Source organism: Pezoporus wallicus, unplaced genomic scaffold (genome assembly GCF_028554395.1).
Source record: "Pezoporus wallicus isolate ANWC-B61680 ecotype Strahan unplaced genomic scaffold, APGP_CSIRO_Pwel_v1 contig_6520, whole genome shotgun sequence".
NCBI lineage: Eukaryota > Metazoa > Chordata > Aves > Psittaciformes > Psittacidae > Pezoporus > Pezoporus wallicus.
The window spans coordinates 1,484,662-1,506,969 of NW_026636887.1; the positions used below are offsets into that span (position 1 = coordinate 1,484,662).

The 22,308-nt window shown below is 39.7% G+C and overlaps 1 protein-coding gene across 2 annotated transcripts in view; it reads right to left on the minus strand.

Moving 5' to 3' along the window:
* TMTC4 (transmembrane O-mannosyltransferase targeting cadherins 4) overlaps positions 1–12,987 on the minus strand; it is a 50,742-nt gene extending 37,755 nt beyond the window's left edge. For both annotated transcript variants that reach the window (XM_057402099.1, XM_057402100.1), the window contains exons 1-4: positions 12,754–12,987; positions 7,440–7,555; positions 5,140–5,356; positions 1,261–1,348 (exon numbers count right to left, since the gene is read on the minus strand). In XM_057402099.1, coding sequence (XP_057258082.1) covers positions 1,261–1,348; positions 5,140–5,356; positions 7,440–7,555; positions 12,754–12,984 — 652 coding nt within the window. In that variant the 5' untranslated portion in view covers positions 12,985–12,987. The remainder of the gene's footprint in view (positions 1–1,260; positions 1,349–5,139; positions 5,357–7,439; positions 7,556–12,753) is intronic.
* Positions 12,988–22,308: the final 9,321 nt, after the last annotated feature.

Below are 22,308 nucleotides of genomic sequence, written 5' to 3' on the forward strand. Positions count from 1 at the left end.
CAAATACTAAAGCACAACCATACCTAGTAAAATAGGTGAGAAAAGAACAAATGAGCAAACAAGATCCCAAGGCCAATTTTCATCAAGAAATTATCTCAGTTGAAAAAACCGAAACCTACTCGAAAGGGAGAAAAATATCAAAAGTGAACAGGAATCACTATAAATCTAATTTGAAGTGGTAATATTTAAGTTAAACTTGATATCAGAAATCATTAAAAAAGTTCCAAAACACCTAAATACAAGCAGCAGGAGCTACTCACAGCATCTTAAGAGCTCACTGTGGACTAACTTGACCCCCGCCTCAGCCTACACTAAGCTCTATGATGCCATGACTATGTTGTAAAGTTAGATCACCTAAAGCCAGCTCAGGTACCTCTGTAATACACTGCCAACTCCGGTTAAATGTTACAGGCCATGCCTATTGAACTGGTATTATACAAGCTTTTCACAACACAGCTCCCCACAGGAGCTTCACCAAATGATCTTCATAATTCCTGTGGCAGGGCGCATTCAGAGAGCAGATTGCATGTCCTGTACAGTTTTTCATAATCATGCATTCATGTATTATTGTGTGCTTATTTACCAGCGTGCCAAGATAATTTTTCCACAACTGTATCTGAACTGCCAACCTGCATTCGGATCAAATAATACAACAGATCTAAAAGCTCACTTGAAAGAATATCTACAATGGAACTGTTCATGTTAAATAGAGCTGTCTTACAAAATCTCTGAGTAACACTACACTCAGTATGTATATGCCAGCACTTGCATATTCCAGGAATTTAGAAGGCTTACTCATATGAATAATTCTGTACAATTCACTAAAAATACAATTAAGGTTCCTAAAGATCATTTCCATTTAAGCCATCCCAACATAATGGCATAAAGTGTACTAAAATATTTAAGAATTTACATTCATAGGTTTTATTTTTTTCAAAATGCTTATTAAAATATTTCTTTATGCTTCTAAACAATAAAACATTTAACAGATAAGCCTATTATAAACCAGACTTTTCTTAAAATAAATTCTTAGTGTTTAACGAGAATTAGGAACAGCAACCCTTCCAGCTCTTCTAACAATAAATACCTGCTAAAGCACGTTTGGTTGGTTGGTTGTTTTTAATATTTTATGAGGGTATAAACATTAATAAATTCAAACCACATCAAGCTGACACTTTTAGTTTTGCTATATTTCACTGAAATGTATAAAAGCAGAAAATATACACAATGTAAAATTTAAGGGGCAAACAGAATGCTTACTTTCTCTAAATGCTTTACAGTAGCCAAGGAATGACAACAAAAAGAAGAGGGCACACAGGAGGTCTGCTCTGCCAACAATCCCAGCAACCTTAAAAAAAAAAAAAAAAAAGAGAGAAAAGTTTCAGATTACCAGATTTTATTCTTAGAAAACCTGAGATAAAGGTATACACACATACAAAGTGAAATGTATAAAAGAATACTGCTACATCACTTTACTTTTTCTTTTCCTTTTTTTACACTGGTTTACTGGATAAGTGATACACACTTTTGTAAGCCACATCCTGATTTTGATTGGGTATTGCTTAGTATCAACTAAGTGAATGGTTTGGCTTTAATTTATGAAAATTTGCTGTTTTAAGAAATAAAGAAGGACCTCACTGGAAAAAAATGCTCCATTTCCATCTGGGTTTTTTTGGATCATGTTGCCTTTCAGTAGAATTTTTAGCAAACATCCTGAACCCCAGTGAAATCAGCAGCTCTGCTGAAAGCAAATCAAGACTGTCCACTTTCAGAAGACAAGCCAGCCATCGAAGTGCAGTCTGAACATTCAGAATAGATAAATAGCTTCTAGCCTGCAGAATCAGGAAAAAAAAAAAAATCTCCCCTCTGACAGCTTTTTGTGCTCTATTAACTGATTGCATTAAAGATACCTTCAAATACATCTTGTAACAGAAGCTGTACTAATGCAAAAGAAAATGAGAAGCACATTCTGGGACCTCCATACTCCTGATCTGTGCCAATCTATTTAAATCAAGGGCATTCTCAGGGCCATCACCAAGCTTTGGTTCAAGCCCTTAAACTGTATTCACAGTAACTTGCTGAGACACAGCATGACATATTTTTGGATCTTCATTCCTCAATTACAAGTGTCAGATACATGATGAACTTTTTGTGGAAATCGTAACATGGGGTTGGCAAGGGACAGTATAGGCCCTGATGCTGGGACCTCACTAGAACATACACCCAGAGCAAGGATCATGGAAAATACCCCTTACATTTTAGTCTGGCTCTACTTCCTGGAGTACTGGGTTCCATGTTTACAGGAGAAAATGCATACGGAGGCCTTCTGGAAGCAGAGCAGAAGACTTCCAGGTTTGTTTTTTTTTTAATGTCCTTTTTGAGGTGATGTTTCAGGGACAAAAGCACAAACTGTTTTTTGTATAGCACACCAGTTGTCCCATTTTCTGAGTGGAACAGAAAGAGGAAAGTAAAAAGTGTATCTTCACTTTGTTTAAAGCTGGTTGCTAACATGTCTTATGAGAAGGGCATTTTTTGTACAAGTATGAACTGACGGAACAACTATTACTGAGTAACATCAGAGAGAGAAGCACAGAGGCATGAGAGTAGGACCGAATACACTGAAGAGACTCTCCCCTACTTTACCCTCAGCTTCACTTGATAGCGTAAAAGGAGAAACTGTTGGACTCCCAAATGCAGTTCAGAGAAACTTATTAATTTATCCAAAGCCATGCATCTAACTTCCCTGCTTCTTTTTCTGTTTTATAAAGATATTAAGAGAATTAACTCAATGGCTGTGGACTGCTTTAAAAGGTGAAAATAATGACGTGTCATTCTGTTTCAGGAGCTACTCTCAGCTAATGAGATAAAAGTAAAGGTGAACTGACACAATTTTGAAAATAAATGCCAACTTGTTATAACAAAGAGATTAAGAGGGTAAAAAACACACATATGGCCTCAGATGACTCCAACAGGACAATGTTATCTCAAATGCAGGATCATGTCTGTAGTCCCGGTAACAAGGTAAACAAAAAAAACCCCCACAGTTTTAAATTAGCATCAGGAATATTCTTATGTCTGTGTTTCATTTAGTATTCCATCGCTCAAGTGTTACAAAGAATAACCATTTTATAGAAGAGAAGACTGCACCACAAGAGTGTTTACATGTAGGTAGAAAAATGACAGCTGTTTTTCTTACATAGGTACTGAAAGCTGTAAACTTTTCAAGATCTGTTTTATGCGTCTGTTTTGTGCTGTATATACCAAAATCCAAAGCAGCAAGCAGACAGATTCCTCACAATTTTATGTCAAAATATGTCATCTCATTTCAAAACCAAGATGTCATGATACTTAAAACTCACAGATTTAAAATCATGAAGAATGCTTTTTGAGGAGATGCTGCCTGATACACAGTCATGCTAGAACCATAGCAGTATGATGACTGCTTCAGTGCAGCAAGATTTATTATTCACCACATAAATGATCAGAGGCCTTTGTTTACTCCTGGATCTTAGAAGACATATGGTATATAAGCATCCTACCTTTTTACTCTTCTTCCAAGGTTTGCGCTAAGTATACACAAGTCTTCAAACCTCATATATGCAAGCAAACCACTTCACTTGTAATTTATTTGACATGACCAAGGTCTTACTAACATTTGCCTGCTGATTTAAATATATTTTTAGAGTTAAATGGAATGCAGATGATGATTATGGATAATAATAAAGGAGTCAATAGGAGTTTTATTACAAAGTTAAGACTCAAGTGAGATTTCTCTTTACATGTCAGAGCATCAAAAGCACTGAAGACTCATTTTACTGCACTTTGACATCTAGAACTGGTTTTGGAGAAAAGAAATACAAGGGGCCCTTCTGACACCAGCACAACATGCCCTCACAAAGAAGTTATTCTGCAGGCAAGCAAACACCAGAGAATGACTGACAGAATGTGTTAGCCACACTGCCAAAAAAGGTGCCAAATTACTAATACCCAACTTCGTACCATCTCTAGGTTTCCAATGCATGCAGAGTCCCCAGTCAGCTGAGAGGCATAGCCTTCCATAACCTCTTCCCCATCAATCATGTGCAAAGCAAATGAAAAAAAGCCAAAACCACAGCATATTGTGAATAAATGAAAAATCAGTTCCACACATATACAAGGTACACTGAGGATTCAGGGTTCATTACTAGCACAGAGATCAAAGTTAAAGTTAGTACTTTTTCTAGTAGCTTAGTCCTTCCAAACTCTAAGAGGAATGACTCCTGCATTGCAATTTTTTTTCTTTTTTATTTATTCATTATTACAAGATCAAGCAATCAGGGACCACATCCAGCAAGCCCACTGGCATAAAGGCCATTAGATTTTCTTAGCTGTGAGTGCAAAAAGAGAGTTTTAAAAAAACCCTGTCTCCTCCCTGTTCACTAGAATTTCCACACAAGAACTTTGATCTTTGCCACACATGTGCCATGTTTCTATTCTGCATCTTTACAGCTTTAACTTTCAGCCATTGTTACTCTTTTGTCTGCATTATTAAAGGGCCCACTACTATGAAATCTGTATTCTTCACATACATAATTACAGACAGTGATAAAAAAAAATAAATCCTTTCATCTTCTCCTTCATATTAAAATATAAACCCATGGAGTTTGATCTCTCATGACATGGGATGATTTCCAGTCCTTTAATCATTTTCATGGCTCTTCCAAGACCTCTCAATTTTTCCTAGCGTTGTCCTTGCAGCATGGATTCAAAACTAGATGCAGTATTCTAATACACTCATATACAGAATTCATATACTACCCCTACTCCAATTTTGTATCTCCTTGTTTTTTTATCAAAGCAAATACAAATGAAAAGTAATTAGGGAAATTCAGTAACTAGGGAAACTCTGTAGTTTAGGGCTATCCTTCTTTAGTTACTGTACTTAAATGATTTATCTTCCTCAATAAGGTCCAGCCCTGTAGAATTTCAATCTTTTGAACATACTAACCATAACATTTGATGGTTCTCATAAGACGTGCGCCAAGAGAAGTACTGAGAATATATAAAAGCAATGTGTAGAGTATAAGACTGTCAGAATTAGTCAAGATCATCAAGAATTTCTAAGATATAAATCTTTGGAGCTCATTATTCACTACTTACACATTCGGTGTGCACTGGATGTACAGCAAACAGCAAAGCAGCTAGAAGAGATGTCTTTGGAGCCAGGTTTAGCCTTCTTCCTTTATTACTGAATTGCAGTCCACCCAATAATATCGAGAATACATCAACCATCAACACTGAGATAGTACAATGCAGTATTATATTGATGACATGAAAACCAACTGGGTAGAAGCCTCCAGCAAAAAGGTAATTAATTCTATACAGAAACAAGAACATTAAGGCTAGGAATTACATCAGTGGGTAGAGATATGCAAACAGAAAACTTAAAACAATCCCATAGCAAGATCGTATTAAGTAGCACAACTCCCCTTTCCCCCACCAAAAGAAAAAAGCTGAAAAAAAACCACCAAATCCCAGCATGCATGTTATTACCACCGAGCCAATACAGTTGGCTAGAAACTATGTCCTGATCTTTACTCAAAGGTATTCATATGGGATACCATATTCAGCATAGTATCTATCCTCTCCAAAGACATATGTTAGTGCTATTATGTTAATCATACCTACGGTTACTTAGAAATTACTTTTGGTCAGCAACATAACTTCAATGCTGCAATGCAGGAATGTCCTTGTGGAAAAAAAACAAATCTACTGGGGGGGATACCCTTGCGCTTAAGAGCAACTATGTCCAAAACTAACTGGATGAAATTATTTTAATTAAATCCACACAAAGAAGAAATTAGTATGCAACTCAGACTATGATTTCCACTGACATTCTGGCTGAAAAATGTCCTAGCATTTGGACTGGCAATGTGGAAACCATCTGGGTACAATCAGTATACATCCAGAAAGTAGTCAGCGAGCACATCTTAGTAACTGATCTGTGCGATTGGTTACAGAGAGATTTGAGTATTAGAAACAGAAGGAAGTGTAAGTGAAAATTCAGTCACAAAACCCTGTTCAAGATTAGAACTCTGATAAAATGGAGAGGGAGAAGAAATGGGAGAAACATCTTGTTATTTTCCACACACTTTTATCTGTAGGCGAGATATACAGAAACTTAGTGTGAATAGGGAATTTTATATAGTTCATTTGGTCAGTCTGCATCTGGCTTATGTGAAATCTATTAAAAAACTCTAACCTATTATAAATGTGATGCACATAAATTGGAGCTTAGGGAAAATTAAGAAAACCAATTTCTTACTTACTAGCATTTTACGGACCATCTTCACATGCTCATATATATTTTCAGATATAGTAATAACTGTATCCCAGTTCACTCTTTAAACTAACCAAGATGTTACTAGAGATGCAATATACCAGAGAGACCTTGAAACTAAAGGAAAGCATGTGCTGTTTAATGCACTGGAAACTTTAATGGGTTTAAGACTCTGACACTTTCTATTCATTTGCATATTTTCCTTCATGACAATGTGAATAAAGCCCAACAGAGAGTGAAACCCACAGTGCCAAGTTCTTAAAATGCTTGATACTGCATTCAAGAGTCAAAGTTTTTGCTTGAATATGAGGACTAAGAGTGGGAGTGCTTCGGCAGTCACTTAGTCCCTGCCTAGACTGGACATATCTGCAGAACCAGTGCTAGGTCCCCATCCACAACATTGAGTTGCATGGGGAAAATAAAGAACCTTAAGATGAGTCCTCAAAGATTTTCTGCATTACTGTGCCCAGTTTCTACATGGTTTACTGCTTGCTCAAATTCCTGTGCAAAAAAACATGAGCTAAGCATCTATACAACTAATCCTCATAAACGTAGTTATTTGAGAAAACCAGCAAGTTATATATACAGGCAGACATCTTCCCAACTAGGATTCTCAGGCACAAACATGAACTATCAGGGAGGGAAGAGGTGGGAAGACTGTTCAGTGACCAAGTGGCAAAAGGGCACAGTAGATTGATGCTATTTACAAGAAAACCCCATTTAACAGGTCACCAGAAGGCAGAAAACAGAAACTACAATAGAAGTATAAGTGGCAGCATCGCTAAGTGAAGGGAATATACACCTCTTAGGCCTCTGATGATGTGACCTACATATTGACCCATACTGCCCCTAGTACCAGGGTATATAAGAGCATAAGATGCAACCTCTAAAAGCTACAGTAAAATACAGAATGTCAAAATAATGTATACTTTGGGAAAAAAAAATTGAAAATTAAAACTCAAACGGAGATTAACAAACAGGAAAACCATATCGCGGAAAGGTATGCAATAACCCTCCAGATACTTTGTCGTTCCCCTTTTCTGCTTCCTCCTGCCTATTATCAATTGAGTGAGTGTATGTAAAAAAAAATTCAGACAGTGAGAAAAAAGACAAATCTCACCTGAAAGTTATGACAGTTAGCGGTCGATATGACTTATGACTGGTATTGCTGCTGAGCTTGCTACCCCAAAAGTCATGATGCCACAGGTCACCAAGTGGGGTTTCTGCCCTGAGGTCCTAAAAGGAAACATCATAAATTACCATATTCTTAACATTTCTGTTTTACTCAAAGCAGCTAAAACACAAAAAAGTTCTAACTAATACAAGCTCATGCTAACATGGACATAGGAGGTGCTTTCTTGGCTCACTACTGATAGGTCACATCTTGGATGCCTGTCATCATAACGACCAAGATGCTTGGATTCTGTAAGTAGGCAAAACTACATGAAATTTCGTACAGCTATATGTGTTCATATCAACTGATAACCTGGTTAACAGCTGAGATACAAGACACACACAAAAAAACCTTCCACGTTATAGTTTTGTAAAAAGCCTTTGATGTTAGGCCTAGGTTATCTTGTGAAGGAGGCCAACTACAAACCGCTGCAAATACCCATGTTTCTACCAGCGTCAGTAGCACAAGTACTAGTGAAAGGAAGGAGACCAAAGACAGAAAACAACAATTAGCTCTTTTTGAAGCCTTACCTGGCATAGGACCCTATTCAAGTATTCCCCCCCCCCCCCCCCCCATCTCTTAAATTCTTAGCACATGAAACCAAGAATCAGAGTATCTACTGTTTTAAAATATTAACAGCAGAAGACAGAAAAGTAATGAATTATTTTAAGTTGGGGTGGGGTAGGGGGCTATTAAAAAAAACACACTGCAAAGGAAATCTCTACTCTTTCCTTTTATCTTAAAGCCATGATGATAATGAAAATATCCAAATAACCTAGACTACTGAATGGAAAATATACACCTTGGAGAGGAAAAAAGAAGGACCTTGGCAACATCTGCTTCTGTTTTCCGAGAGGACAAGCTAAGAAGCTCCAACTAGTCATCTTCTACTTGCCCCTCTTATCCTCCTTCGTTATGGCAATTAAATACAATTTATGCTATAGCAAAAATGTGCAGGTTAAATACTCTCAAGACAGAACCTAAGAACAAAATTGTACTAGGAAATTAACAGCTTTCATATGAGTGTTGGTATTACACCTTCAATCAATCATGAATTACTCCACACCCCACCCACCTTCTCCTCTGAAATTCTTCAGGAAACCAACAAACCAAAGCAGATTCTCTTCATCAGGGACTGTAGTAATAGGACAGGGGGTAATGTGTTAAAACTTACACAGGGGAGATTTAGGTTAGCTATAAGGAAGAAGTCCTTTACTATGAGGGTGGTAAGGCACTGGAACAGGCCGCCCACAGAAGTGGTGAATGGTCCACCCCTGGCCGTGCTCAAGGCCAGGCTGGAGAGAGCCTTGGGCGACATGGTCTAGGGTGAGGCATCCCTGCCCATGGCAGGGGTCTTGTAACTAGATGATCTTAAGGTCCTTTCCAACCCAAACCATTCTATGAACAAGCCAATACAAACACAAGCAGACAAACCAGGCTGGTAAACCCATGAAAGATTTTACAAGGCCTGGTGTGCAATGGCTTATTCCTCCTACGTCTCCATCTACTTACAAGATTCCCACATTACAATACTCCTGGATCACTAACTCCAGTTCTTCTCAAATGCTGCTACCATTTCACTTGCTTCTACAGTATTCTGAGCACCTCCTAAAGTCTCCAGTATCTTCCATCTCATCCTTAGATAGCATTATTGGCCTGCTAACAAGGCAAGAGAGAACACATACAACTGCTAGTATAGCCAAATGTCTGGGCCATGATGACTGGCTGCTGCTAAACTGAACTTAAAATAACTCCTTTTTTCCTGCTTCTCTCAACACATTCTGACTTTCATCCATACAAAAATAAAAAAATCCCATGAAGAGATTTATTTCTATCACTTACAGAATCATAGAATCACCTAGGTTGGAAACACCTTTAAGATCATCAGTTTCAACCATTACCCCAGGACTGCCAACTTGATCAAATCTGGACAGTATTGGACAACTGTATTAAAAAAATAGGAGGGAGAAGTAGGTTAAAAATCCTACCACACTGTCAAATGAAGTGAAACATTCACTAATAGGCTACTAATCAATACACAGAAAAGAGAGCAGAGCTAACATCATAGTCATATCCTGCAGCTGTTAATTAAGGCATTCTCAGGGAAAACCTTAAGAAAGACTCACAGGGGATCCTATTTGAGCTTAAGAATTATCAAGGTGCAAAATTCCTTCACTGTCTCATAGATGTTTCTACTACCAAGCAATAGCTACAGATTTCTTTCTTCTCCTAGGACTAATTTTGGCCTTAGGCACCCAAATTCCTGTCCCACTCCTTACTGGTATGCATACACCCCAAAGGTCATAATTTGACTCTCAGAGCTGGAGTGCACTCAACCAGGAGTCCAATAAATCAATACAGCCTGCTTTTCAAGGGCAAGTTGGGACAAGGTTGTACTCCAGCATATACTGAAGTCTTTGTGTTCTGCAGGGCCTGACTGCCAGTGATCACTGTGGCTTCAGATTTCAGGTTTTTCCAACCAACAACACAGCTCCTTATGTACATTTGCCAAAGAAAGGGACTATGAAAAAGATTTTTTTTTTGTATTAAAATTTTAGAAGTATGTCTTCTATGTCACAGATGGTCTTCAATAACGAGATGTGAAATACACTGGCGATGTGAAAGGCTAGATTTCCCTTTCCGCTAGAATCAGCCTTCTTTTGTCTTCCATAGGAAGCATGCAGGAAAAGCTGAATACACAGAATTCTTAGTGATTAGATTACACTTCCATATGACCTAAAAAATCTTCAGTCATGTATCTTGCTGTTGAATCCAACTTCTGTGATAAAAAGTTTATTATGTTAGTTTTCCCACTTAGTAGACTTACCCTAAAACAGGAATGGCTTGCTCTAAGAGACACAGCGATTTATAAATTACATATGATTTTCTCTTTCAGAACTGAATGTAGGCAGCAAAGAATCTCTAAATATTTGATTATCAGCAGCTTACAGACAGCAAAGTTCAATACTTGAAGAAAGGTCAGGTTTTCTATATAAAGGCTTATAATGCGTCTGAAACTCTTCCTAATCCAACTATTTGCCTTGCCAAGCTAGCAAATAAATAAAGACAAAAGTCACTATTGTGTACCAGTGAAAATGCTGCTTAAAATGTCAAGAAAGCATCTGGAAAACAGGCTTGGACCCCAATATAAATCTAGTAACAGAATGTTCCACAATACAGTAGGCATGAGGTCAGCTAACTGTATTTTTCACTAAAAAAAATAAAATAAAAAATAAAAAAATTGAAGATTGGTGAGCTGGTGGGAGCTAGTAAATTAACAAAAAAGGTCACTGTGTGGTACCCAAGAAAATACTGGTATAGTAATGGTCAGTGGATCTACAAAATTACTTCACCTGCTGTCTCTCCTATTGGATAGGAATAAAATAGGCTATACTTTGAATAAACTGTGCCTTTGCTAAATGCTTTTCCTCACCATTAAGCTGGTAAACTCACTGTCTCTGCATTTTTCTTGTGGGTTTTGCATTTTCATATATTCATACGACCCCTGTGTTAAAATGATACTGTCACAAAAATCTCATTTAATTTCTAGGGAATAATAGAGGATTTTGCTGTGAAAAATAGAATAAGCCTCCCAGTTTTTCAGACTAGGTATGAGTTAATCTATTTAAGCAGTTGGCTGAATTTCTCAGCATTGCCAACAGCTATAATCCTGGTGCAGGTTGTTTTGTTGCATAGATAAACTGAAACATTTTGAAAGTAAAGTTTGAAATTGCACTTGAAGAAAACCTGCCTTTTTTCAACATCAATGTTTTGTACATTCTTTCAGGAAATTAAAATACTATAATCATGGCCAAAATAAAACTTTGCAGAACAAACCACTGCCAAGAGCTGTGTAATTTAAACTATAATGCTTCTTAAAAAGAATAAAAATAGTGTCTATGGCATTCTCTTAGAATGCCTTGAGATTTATTTCTAATTTGGCAGATGTATTTTCCCCCATACACTTATAATTCAAGGTATGATGACTTAAACAAGCATAATACAAAGTTGTCTAAGGAAACAGTGATTCTGTGAGATTCTAAAAGGCACACTGAAGTAAGTTGCCTCTAAATCTTGTGCAAGGAAAAAAATTGTGAATTGTAGTCTTCTAATGATATGAGTTTCCAGATTATCCTCCTTGTAAACCCATGGCTTCAGGAAAACAGAACCAACAGATGAGGGTGATTCTTTTTACCCTGTGCTTCTCTTGCCAAGCATTTAACATTCCAGAACAGCATAAGAGCTGCAACGCCAAGACCCACTCATGAGCACTAACTGCTACATGTGATTCTAAGAAGTGTCTCAGCAATTGAAGACACTCAACTCCTCACAACCAAAAAAACCTCAGCTAAAGGCCTGTTCGAAATGAACGTTAATTTCAGGGATTGTTCATTGTATGTATGATCAGTTTTAAGACAGACCACAAGAATATTCTGCCTCTATTTCAAAAAAAATACTGGTGTCACAGGAACTTTTAAGGGGGGAAGGAGCAAAAGAAAAAGATGTTTTTCTTGCTCCTATAACTTTTTAATGGTAGAAACCACAGCTGGAGAACCTCATCACCCTACAATCACTTAATGATGCATTATGTACCCTGTAACCAGAGTAAGTTTATTCATTGGGCTAATTCATCTGAGAAGATAATGAAAAAATCTCCTATTAACATCAACAGGTGTTAAAAAAGTCCACTCCATACACCCACTCACATAGAAATGAACCTAAAATTAGGTCTATAGGCAGGCTTGATGTACAGGTGTTCTGCGAATAAGTGTTACTAAATATCACATCCAGATCTGCCGCAACCCTAGCTAATGTTTTCTTAGATAACAAGCAGACAAATTCCTTCCCTTTCAGAAGGTAACACTTGTTAAGCAGAGCATCTCACTTGCAAAAGAATGAAAGGGGGCACATTTAGAGGAGGGAGGGGAGGAAGCTGTTTAATTTGTTCACTCTTTTGTTATGTACTAGAACCCAAGTCATGTTATTCAAATAGCTTTAGGAATAACATTTTGTTAAGCATACTTATGCTTCTAGCTTTTTGTTAGAGCACTGCTGCATACCTTGTTTGGTAACCTTAAATAAGGCTTACTTAAAAAAACTCAGACATAATAAAACAAAACAGAAAAATGAAGTTAAAAAAAATGGAATATCAGAAGGAAGTTCTTTACTAGGATCTACTGAGATCAACTGTTGTCATTACATCTTCTCCTAGGACCATTTATGTCAAAAGGCATGGGGCGGGGGGGGAAGAGAGACAAACCTTATTATTGATGATGGCTTCAGAGTCATCAAAGACAAAATCTCCATCATAGCTGTTAGCAAAACAGAGGAAGGAGATTAATGCCACAACCATTTTAGCCCAGTATGACGGAAGGATGAACCATGATACACCATGGTCCAGATTAGGTTCTGTTTGTGCCATTCTGTGAAATGCTTGTTCCAAGTTGGGAGCTTCAGCATTATGTTGGTTGCAAATCTGAAAGAAATACATACAAATGCAGTTATAGTTGCATTTCATTAAAAAAATAAAAAAATGGAGAGTGGAGCTGGGAGACTGAAGTTTCATACAACCTTTTTTCATCTCAGTGCATTTCATAATTACTGGAACATATTTAAGCATAATTTTGTACTTCGAATGTGGAAGAAAGGCACAGTTTCTCATGGTTGAGGCACAGAGATAAAGTCAAGATGTTCTTAGATTCTAAGCTAAAGCTTCGGCCCAGGTAAATTCTAAGACCCTGAGCAAATCACTGCATTTCTGTTTCTTACTATTCTTTTCTAGTATAACAAACAGACATCATGAGCACTGTGGAGCATTATAAAGATCTTAAGAGAATGATAAGCACTATAATTTCCTTCTGAATGTGGAAAAACAAACATCATCAATTGCAAAAAGAGCTCAACTCTCTTCTGTTAATCAAATTAAAGGACTTAGTCTTGCATATAGCCCATACAGGGAATTCATACAAACATCACAGGTAGACATATACAGATAGCAGTTAATGGACTAGGCCCTAAATCCCAACAATGCAAACAATAAGACAACAAGACACATACATTAAGACCAAAGCAGTGTTCACTAGATCACTCTGCATGCTACAAGTACAGTATAGGCTAAATTCCACTGCTGTTTTTATGGGCTTATGAGGTTGTTAAGGTAGACGACAAAGGCCAGTGCAACCAAACAGCACATCAGTGTGGCGGTACTAAGGCTGGAGGTTTACCCATGAGCCACCTTTACTTGGAAGGGTTCCTTTCAATGCTCCAAAGCCAGTCCTCTGCCTGGACAGCTATTCTGCCTCTGCTTCTCATTATTGTACAAGTATTGTGAGTGGTCTTATTAACAAGTACTGCTATAAATGCCAAGGGGGAGAGGTTATAAATCGAAAACTGCAGTAAAAGGAGGGCAGAATATAAACTGCTTACTTATAAGCCCCAAGAATGACAGGGACATACAGTAGCCCTGCTTCGTACTTTCTTCTTATTTACTGGCTTTTAAAAATCAACCACTGCACCCTGAAAACACAGCATTTAATGTCTTCATACAATCTAGGAAAAAGCTCCAGCCGTTTGGCTTCTTGAACAGACCTGAACATTAGAGCTGATAAAGCAATTGCTTTGTAGCTTTCTCTTTGCAACGCTGAATTCCAGTCTCCACATAGTCCCCGTCTCTGTACACATACATGCACAGGGAGGACAGGCAGTACTCCCCAACACACCAGTGCCCCTTCTCGCTTTGGCGACTATACAGCAGCGCTCCCCCATTAAGATAGTCAGTAACATGGAGCTGAGCAACCTGAGAGTGAATGGAGCCCCTCAGCCGAGTGAAGCAGACCAGCCGCTTCAAGAGTGAAAGCCCGCCTCAAAGTAACTCGCCCTTGTGCTCTTAGTTTGAAGAAAACAAAGAATAAAAGACTGCTAAGCAGAGGGAAGGGTATTGTATCGCTCGTAATCGCACAGACACACCACCGATGCCCACTACCCAAATAGAATAGTTAATCTACCCCAAAGTAATTCTGCCCTGAAAGTTTCTCCCATTACGCTTGCTCTGTTTAGCTGATGTCCATCTGCTGCCAGTCCTCTCCTCGCAGTCCAGACGAGGAGGCCGGTCCCTGAGGGCTCCCTTAGCACAGCAACGTGTTAACCGCCTAGGCGCTCTAATCCCCCCCGAGGTACTGCGACCCCCCGCCGCCACACACCCCTTCCCCCTCCGAGCGGCGGCACCAAGGGCTCTCCCGCTGCCAACCGGCTCACACGCTACTGCTCCGCCGCCCCTCCAGGGAAAGGCGACCCCGAGTCGGCCTTACAGAGCGCATCCCGAAGCAGAACTCCTGGGGCGGGAGGCGGGGAAGGAATGAGGGGCGGGAAGCACGGCTCCAATACCGCGCGTCCCGACGGAGAGGCTCCCAGCCCAGGTCACAGCGGCCGAGGTGCGCGGAGTCCCGCAAAACTGAGGCCGTCCCAGGAATGCAGCCAGCCCGGGAGGGCTGCAGGGCGGACAAGCCCTGCCGGGAGTTCGGCGCCGGCCCTGCCCCACTCGCCGCTCGCCTTTTGTCCTGGCGGCGGCCCCGCATGTGGTGTACCGTGTGCCGTCCCGCTTCGGCTCTCAGTAGTTCCCCCCTCACGCGCCTCCTGGGCCAGTTCCACCAACGCTCCAGCCAGCAAACGGGGCAGGGGCAGGGGCAAGGGCAACCCCCCCGGGCAGGGCAGGGCAGGACACAGCAAGACCGAACCATGTGCCCCGCACGGTGTTACCTGCAAGAAGAAGGAGGCGGAACAGGCCGGGCTGAGGAAGCGGAGTGAAGCGATCGTTTGAGGTGGTCGCGGGGCCGGTGCTAGTCGTTCACCCCGCTGGGCGCCCAGCTCCGGAGGTCTCCGTCTTGCATAAAGGCAGAGGACGGGCGGTCTTCTTGAGGGGCGGCCTGCGGGTGCTGTCCGCCGCCTGTGCTGCCTTCCCAGCCGGCCGGCGCTGCCTCTGCACTTGCGTGGTGGTCGTTGTCCCGCTCACCTGGTCGGCCGCGTGGCCTTTGGCAGCGGGTGAGCCGGGGTGTGAGGGTCTTTGTGAGGCGCTTTGCGGGGCTCTCTGTGGGATGCCGCCTGGCCTCGGGGAGCCTGGCATGTGTGGGAAGGGCGTGTTTCCGAGCCCCTCGCTCTTCCCTCAAGGGTGGGTTCCTGTCGTGACGGGCTTACACGGAGCGAAAGTCCCCCTTGAAAAGAAGGGTGGTAGCGCGGAATGGGGGGTGGGGGGTGTGCTCCCCCGGCGCCTTGTGCCGGAGCCGTGGGTGCCGCGGGCTGCCTGCCTGGGTGAGCTTCTGGTGCTGCCGGGCTTGAAGTGGGCTGCTCCCCTCGCTGCAGATACCCTAGGGAAACAATAAAAGCGTTTTTAGATGTACTTTATTCGTGCGTTTCATTATCGCTGTTTGTGTGATTAAACGCTGAGCTACACCACCAGATGTTCAGCGGAAGTTTCCCTAAAATACAGTGAAATCTTAACAAAGCGAAATCGGATGAGAAAATCCTGGCCGTGAGCCAGGCAGAGGCATATAATTTGAAATTTTTGAGAAGTTTGCATTATCAAGTGTCAAATTATCGAGGTTATTTTATAGCTCCTTCGAGGCTTTAGCTCTGCAGTAAAAATTCTGCTCTGGGAGGGCTTCAGTGATTGCCACCCACACTTGTCTGCTCCACACCGGCTCTGAAACATCTGCTGCTGTGACATGGACAGCTCAGCTGCTTGTGAGGCAGCAGCTGAACCAGCACAATTTCCAGGCTAGTGTATTATTCAAGTATATGTGAAGTTCCTTATTAGAAATGGTAGTCTGTAACTTACGCTTGTTTAACAGCTTCCACAAAGCATCTGAGGTGCTTCTGGATTGGGGAGCAGCAGAAAGCCATTGGCCTGCTGTCACCAAGCACTCAGAGCTCTGTTCCCTGGTCACAAGCTTCTTGTCCCTTTGTTACAAGAGTTTAAATAAATACACCAACACCATGACCTGCAAACTAGTAAATTGTGCCTTGTACTTTAAAATGATCCTGTCTGTTCAGGCCTTGTACCTGAGTTAGTCATATAGGTGGGCATAATCAGTAAGCTTTGTACCTTATAATTTGCAATTATAAAATGGTAGAGTTGAAAAATGTCTTTATGATTTTTTTGTCATTTTCTCTTATAAATGCAAAATAAAATCTAACAGCATACTTTTTATATTTCTACTCCTAAAATGCTAAGCATTGAGATTTACATCACTTCCTAAAAATGGCTGGTTTGCTATGTGAGTTCATGAGGAGGAAGTACTGGTTGATGGCTGCCACATTTTCTCACTGTTTCAACTTACACCCCCCCAAACTACCCCCAATAAGTATCACCAAGTCAAATTCTTGTCAGCTATCTTTCCAGTCTATTCCAAATTCAACACTCTTCCCGAGTGTTTGCATTTACTAATGGAAGGGCCTCACCTCAGAAAAGAAGGACCCAATTTAGGAGAAAAGAAAAAAAATCCTTAATTAGGAAAGGCAGTCATGACCTTATATGCATGTAAGTCGAACCATGTAAATGCATATAAGGTTCAATGAATGAAGGTTCAGGTTTGCCTCACCAGACTGTGGCAGTTGCCAGACTTCTACTAGTTGAGTCACTTTCACATTTCTGTGTTATGCTTTGTTCTGTAGAGGGTTTGACATTGTCACGTTTGCTGATGTATTTATTTCTACTAATAGCCCATTCACATTGGATACTCATCTTAGTAGCTTCTTTGCTACATGTGCTACATCTTTGATCTGTGCTTAATAACTGGAATTTCATTTGTTCACTGTAAGACTGCCGATATCATCGGTTCTGGTCAAAGTTATATGTATCCACACAGCCAGGTGCACAGATGGTCTAAATCACCTCATCACCACTTATGTCAATACAACAATACTGATTAATATATCCTCATGAACTAGAAAATGTGTACAGATGCCCCTCCTTCCCATCATTTTCCATTTTTAAATAATCCTATTTCTGAGGGTTTATTATTTTGCTTTTTTATAACATAGCAGCTTTTACAATGACCTTCTGTTTTAATTCACATGAAGAACTGCAGAGCAGATACCTGTTCTGGAGAGTTCCCTAGTTCCCTCAAAATCTGATTCAAATCAGCTACAGTTGCATAATTTCTCTCCACTCTGCTTCTTCAGAGGGTTATTATGGCTCTTCAATTTAAAACAGTTCCTAAATACAGTTTTTTTTCCCCTTAATCTGCAGTTTCTGGGAGGGTGTATGTATGAAGTGAGTACCTCCTGGCTCTCTAGTTTTCTCAGCATGCTAAATTGATCTACCTATGTGGCTATTGCATCCTTATTTTTAGCAGCCTTCTATTGCCGATCTACACAAAGGCCAATCTTTCTTTTTGTAAAAAAGGAGTATGCAAAAGACGTCATATTCCAAGGGATCAGCATTTGCAAGTATTGCAGTGACTTTGCAGACAAAAGAAGAAAATGTCAGGGACTGTGGCAATGAGGGATTCAACCAAAATGTTTCAGAAGCCTAAAAAGACTGTCAGTCTTCACCCATAACTGTTTCTGAAACAGCTGCATTCTCTCCATGGCCTGGATCTTGCCATGGTAAATGTGGGTCCGGCCGCTGAACACAACTGCCTGTAACTGTAGGCAATCAGCTGGTCATGATGTGTTGCACGGTTGGGGTGTGCACAAGCATTATATATGCAAATGTTTTCATATATAATATGCATATTTTCACTACTATTAATAGTACTTCGATGGTCTCTAGGGACCTTGTCTCAGGAATATTTATTCTGCTACAAGGCATTTTAAGTAGTAGAATGCCTTAGAAAGCTTGTTTTATATGTCATGTATTGTACATCCACATGTACATACACAGATATGTATGCAGACACAGGCAAACTCATATGCTTGTTGCAGTTACGGTCTTGATGGACCATAATTCATAAAACAAAAATGCAAATGAAACAGGTCAAAATTGAAAAAGATTGTTGCAAGAGGAGTGGAATGAATGAAGCTTTGTTTTCCATTTTTTCTGTCCTACACCTCCTTGCTTTAATAACTGCAGTTCCCCTCATGACCCATATGTCATCTTCATTAAGATCCCTCTATATTCCTCACTTTGCTTTTTGGCTTGCCACCTGTTCCAGCTTTACTTAATTCTATGACTGAGCACAACTATAAATGTGTTCCCTGGTGAGCAGCCTGGCGAGACTTCTCAGCTACCCAGCCACCACGTAGAATTAGTGATAGCTGGATCTCTCCATCAAAGTGTCTGCAGGGTTGCAATGATTTACACAGCCATTATGATGTTTATGAAACATGTGGGAACTGAACACACTTGAGGCCCCTGTACTTTGCCAACTCTGGATTGAATTAGAAGTTATTAGAAGAGAATTGACAGATAGAACCCATAACTTTAATTTTCTTCAGAATTGAGGCTTCCAGTCAAGTATTGGACCCTTCTGTCCTGCTGCGGTAGACATATCCTTGCTCATTGGTTGAGAACAAGCAGATCCGTCAAAGACTTGTTGCTGCTCCGTGTAATGTTAAAGGTAGATTTGAAGGCCTGAAGTCTTAAATTCTGTTAAAGTATATATTTAATCACATATTCTCCTTCCCCCAAATAGGTAGTTAAATATCTTTTAAAAATAGTAGTTAATTCTGAAAGTGAGAATTATGTTCTGCTATACAGGTGGTTGTGAAATGTGTTCTTGTCAATATAAAATGAAAGTGTTGCAGCAGGTCGAATACTTGTGAATAACAACAATTTTGGTACTCTGTTGTTCTCTGAACCATAAGAATCCTCATCACTACTCATCACTACAGTTCTTTAGGCAGAGTACAAGATACACTTTAGCTTTTATAGGAAAAAATAAACATCTATACATAAGCAGTCAACCTAAGCTTTTCAGGGAAAGTACCGACGTAGTTACGCCAGCTCATCAAAAGTTCAGCAGTAACCCTGAACTGCTTCACTCTGTGCATCTACCTAGATTTTATTATGTTAGAAAAAGTAAAAAAAAAACAAAACTCAGTTTTCTCCTGTGGTAAGTTTTTTTTTTCCTCCCCCTCTCTTTGCCAGACATTGAGATGGAAATAACTATCTGTGCTTGACACAAAGAAGAAGAAGTTAAAAATGAAAATTTAAATGGAAAGTGCAACTCTTAAATAATTTTCAAAGGTACTCAGATTTCCTTCCTAAATTTTTTTAAAGCTGTATCAGGAAAAAATTGGAGGCATAGTCAGAATGATCATATGTGCTAACATCATATGATTTAAGGATATTTCCAAGTTTTGTACTTAATTGTGTTTTCCTGATGAAAAGACTGTCCAAGCATCTCTGTTGTCAGAATCAGTTTTTAATTCATTACTTTTTTCATCCAATTTAATACTCTTTTATGCACACACACACAAATATACAAATATAAATAGGCACTTCTGAAGGCTGCTGTATTTGTCTTAGGGTTAAATTGATTGGAACTTCTTTGCACACTGCATAAAACTGTATTGGGTAATACATTGAAAGATTAGGGAAATTATAATCTACTGGAAAAACCCAACAGCATCTGAAATAGCTTATCTTGAAAAGCATTTGCAGCCGTGGTCAGAGAACCAGGCAAATTACTTGTTTTCCTTGTATTGCATGATATTAGTAAAAGGGACCTTTGTTTTGCACTCACATAGTCATTTGCCTGTGCGTGCTGAATGCAGTAGATCAGTCAGATGTTATTTTGCACTGAGTAATAGAAAATGATCATGTGAGGTATAAGAAACAATGAACTGGGGCCTGTACCTTTTTCTGTATAAAGGTTACTCCTCTAGCTATTTTTAGGTTTTCAGCTACGTGTCTAACCTTGTCTTTTATTCCATTTTCACAGACCTACTTACCTAACAATGGGTTCCATGAAATCCTGAAAGTTTATCCGCATGTAAAGAACTCTATGACCAAGACCTATAATCAAAAAGTAGGAGGGGAAAAAGGGGATCTTTGAAGCTAACCCTAAAAAAGATAAGAGAACTCTGGGAAAATACATACAGTGAAACACTCCATAAATATAGTGAAAAAAAAAGAGAGAAGCTAAAAGTGCATGATTCATACAAACCCAGTTTATTACTCGTAAATCAAAATCTGTATTGAAAGATCTTAAAACTGGATTAGTGTTTGAGGCAAAGCTGGTGAGCAGCATGATCCAACAGGCAGCCATTAGACAATATCAGGCTGCAGACCAGGACATCAGACAGTAACCTTGCCATAAAATGTACAAATTAATTTAAACTTTTCTTGTTACTGGTATTTGTGAAATTAAATTGTTGTTCTCACTAAAATCATGTTGTTCCATAGACAGGTGTGGCTGTTAGCATGAGGTCGTAGAGTAAGGCTTGCATTTTAGCCTCTACCCAAGAAAGCACTGGGAAATTTGAAACATATGAGTTACTGTGGAGTATAATTAGAGTGGTTGCTTTTAGATAATTTCCAGCTGTGATTTGTAAATAACATTTTTCTTTCCCTTCTGCTCAGGGATGATTATAGCTGTATAAGAAATTTAAGAAGGAATAGTTTATCCTTTTTTTTTTTTTTTTTTTCATCTAGACTGCTTGGCAAAGGAAAGCATCTTGCTTTAGAGGTGGAAAACCTGAGGAATAATGAGATACAGTTGGTTATCCATGATTGCACAGCAATTCAGTGGCAAGAACAAGAAACAGAACCCAATAGAGCTGGTTATAATGTGAAGTTTTCCTTCCTATGAGGAATTTCGAAGTTTTGGGAAAACTTTTGCTGAGCTGACAGAAGAAAGGTAAACCCCCAACATTTTCATAGGACACAAACTGCCCTCTCCTTCCTCTGCCCATCCAGGAGAGCTCCATCAGGTTTTTTGTCCCCTGGAAAGGAAAGTTGACAAGACACCTCTGGGCAGGCTGCCATAGTCTGTCTTGTGGCTCTCTCTAGCCCTCTTAACTAGGGTGGAAAAAAGATGCTTCTTTTCTCTCTCTCCAGCCTGACTTCAGTTCTGTGGTTCACTTGAAGGTATTTGTCCATTACTTTGACTGTTTCCTGTCAGGAAATTATTCATAAAGATTTCAGCACCAGTTTTAGAACCCTATTCATGTGGCTTCTAAGCCAGTCCCTTATTCATAAGCTGGCCTGAATAATATTTTGCCTGTTGAGCACCTGGCTTTGTACAGAAACTGTCACATTTTTCTTATCCTTCTGTTGCCTACTAGGTTCCTTTTTTTACCCTGATAAGATAGGGCATATGGGTGAGACTTCCATTGTGATAGACACTATACAAAGACACATGAAAGACAAAATTATTTGTGCCACACAGTTTTGCAGCGTTTAAATAGGTAAAGCAGAATTTGTTTGCTAACATTTAGTAGATCTTGTAAGGAGTAAGGCAGGGCCATCCTTCCATTGGCGGTGTTCTTTTTCATGGATACAGGCAACTGTTTATGTGCTCTTCTGTTCTGGTACTGCTACAGAGCTCATTAAATCTCCTTTTTTGCAAGGAGGGCCTGAGGGCTATTAATTACTCAGTTTTTCCATATATAAAATGGGAAGAATGCTACTAATCTGTCGACAAGTCTGAAGGAAGCTGTCCAGCTGTGAAATGATACTGAAAATTTAATTTTCTCAGAGACATTGTCATCTCATCACTTTTTTTTTCTAAATAAGTTAGGAAAGCACTTATCATTACCATGGAGACTAATATTTTATTGCAAAGATTGTAATTGCAAGCAAGTTTCAACGTTACGAGCAGATTTTCCAGAAATCAGGTCAATTGATGAAGTACCTGCACTCAGTGTTGGCTGC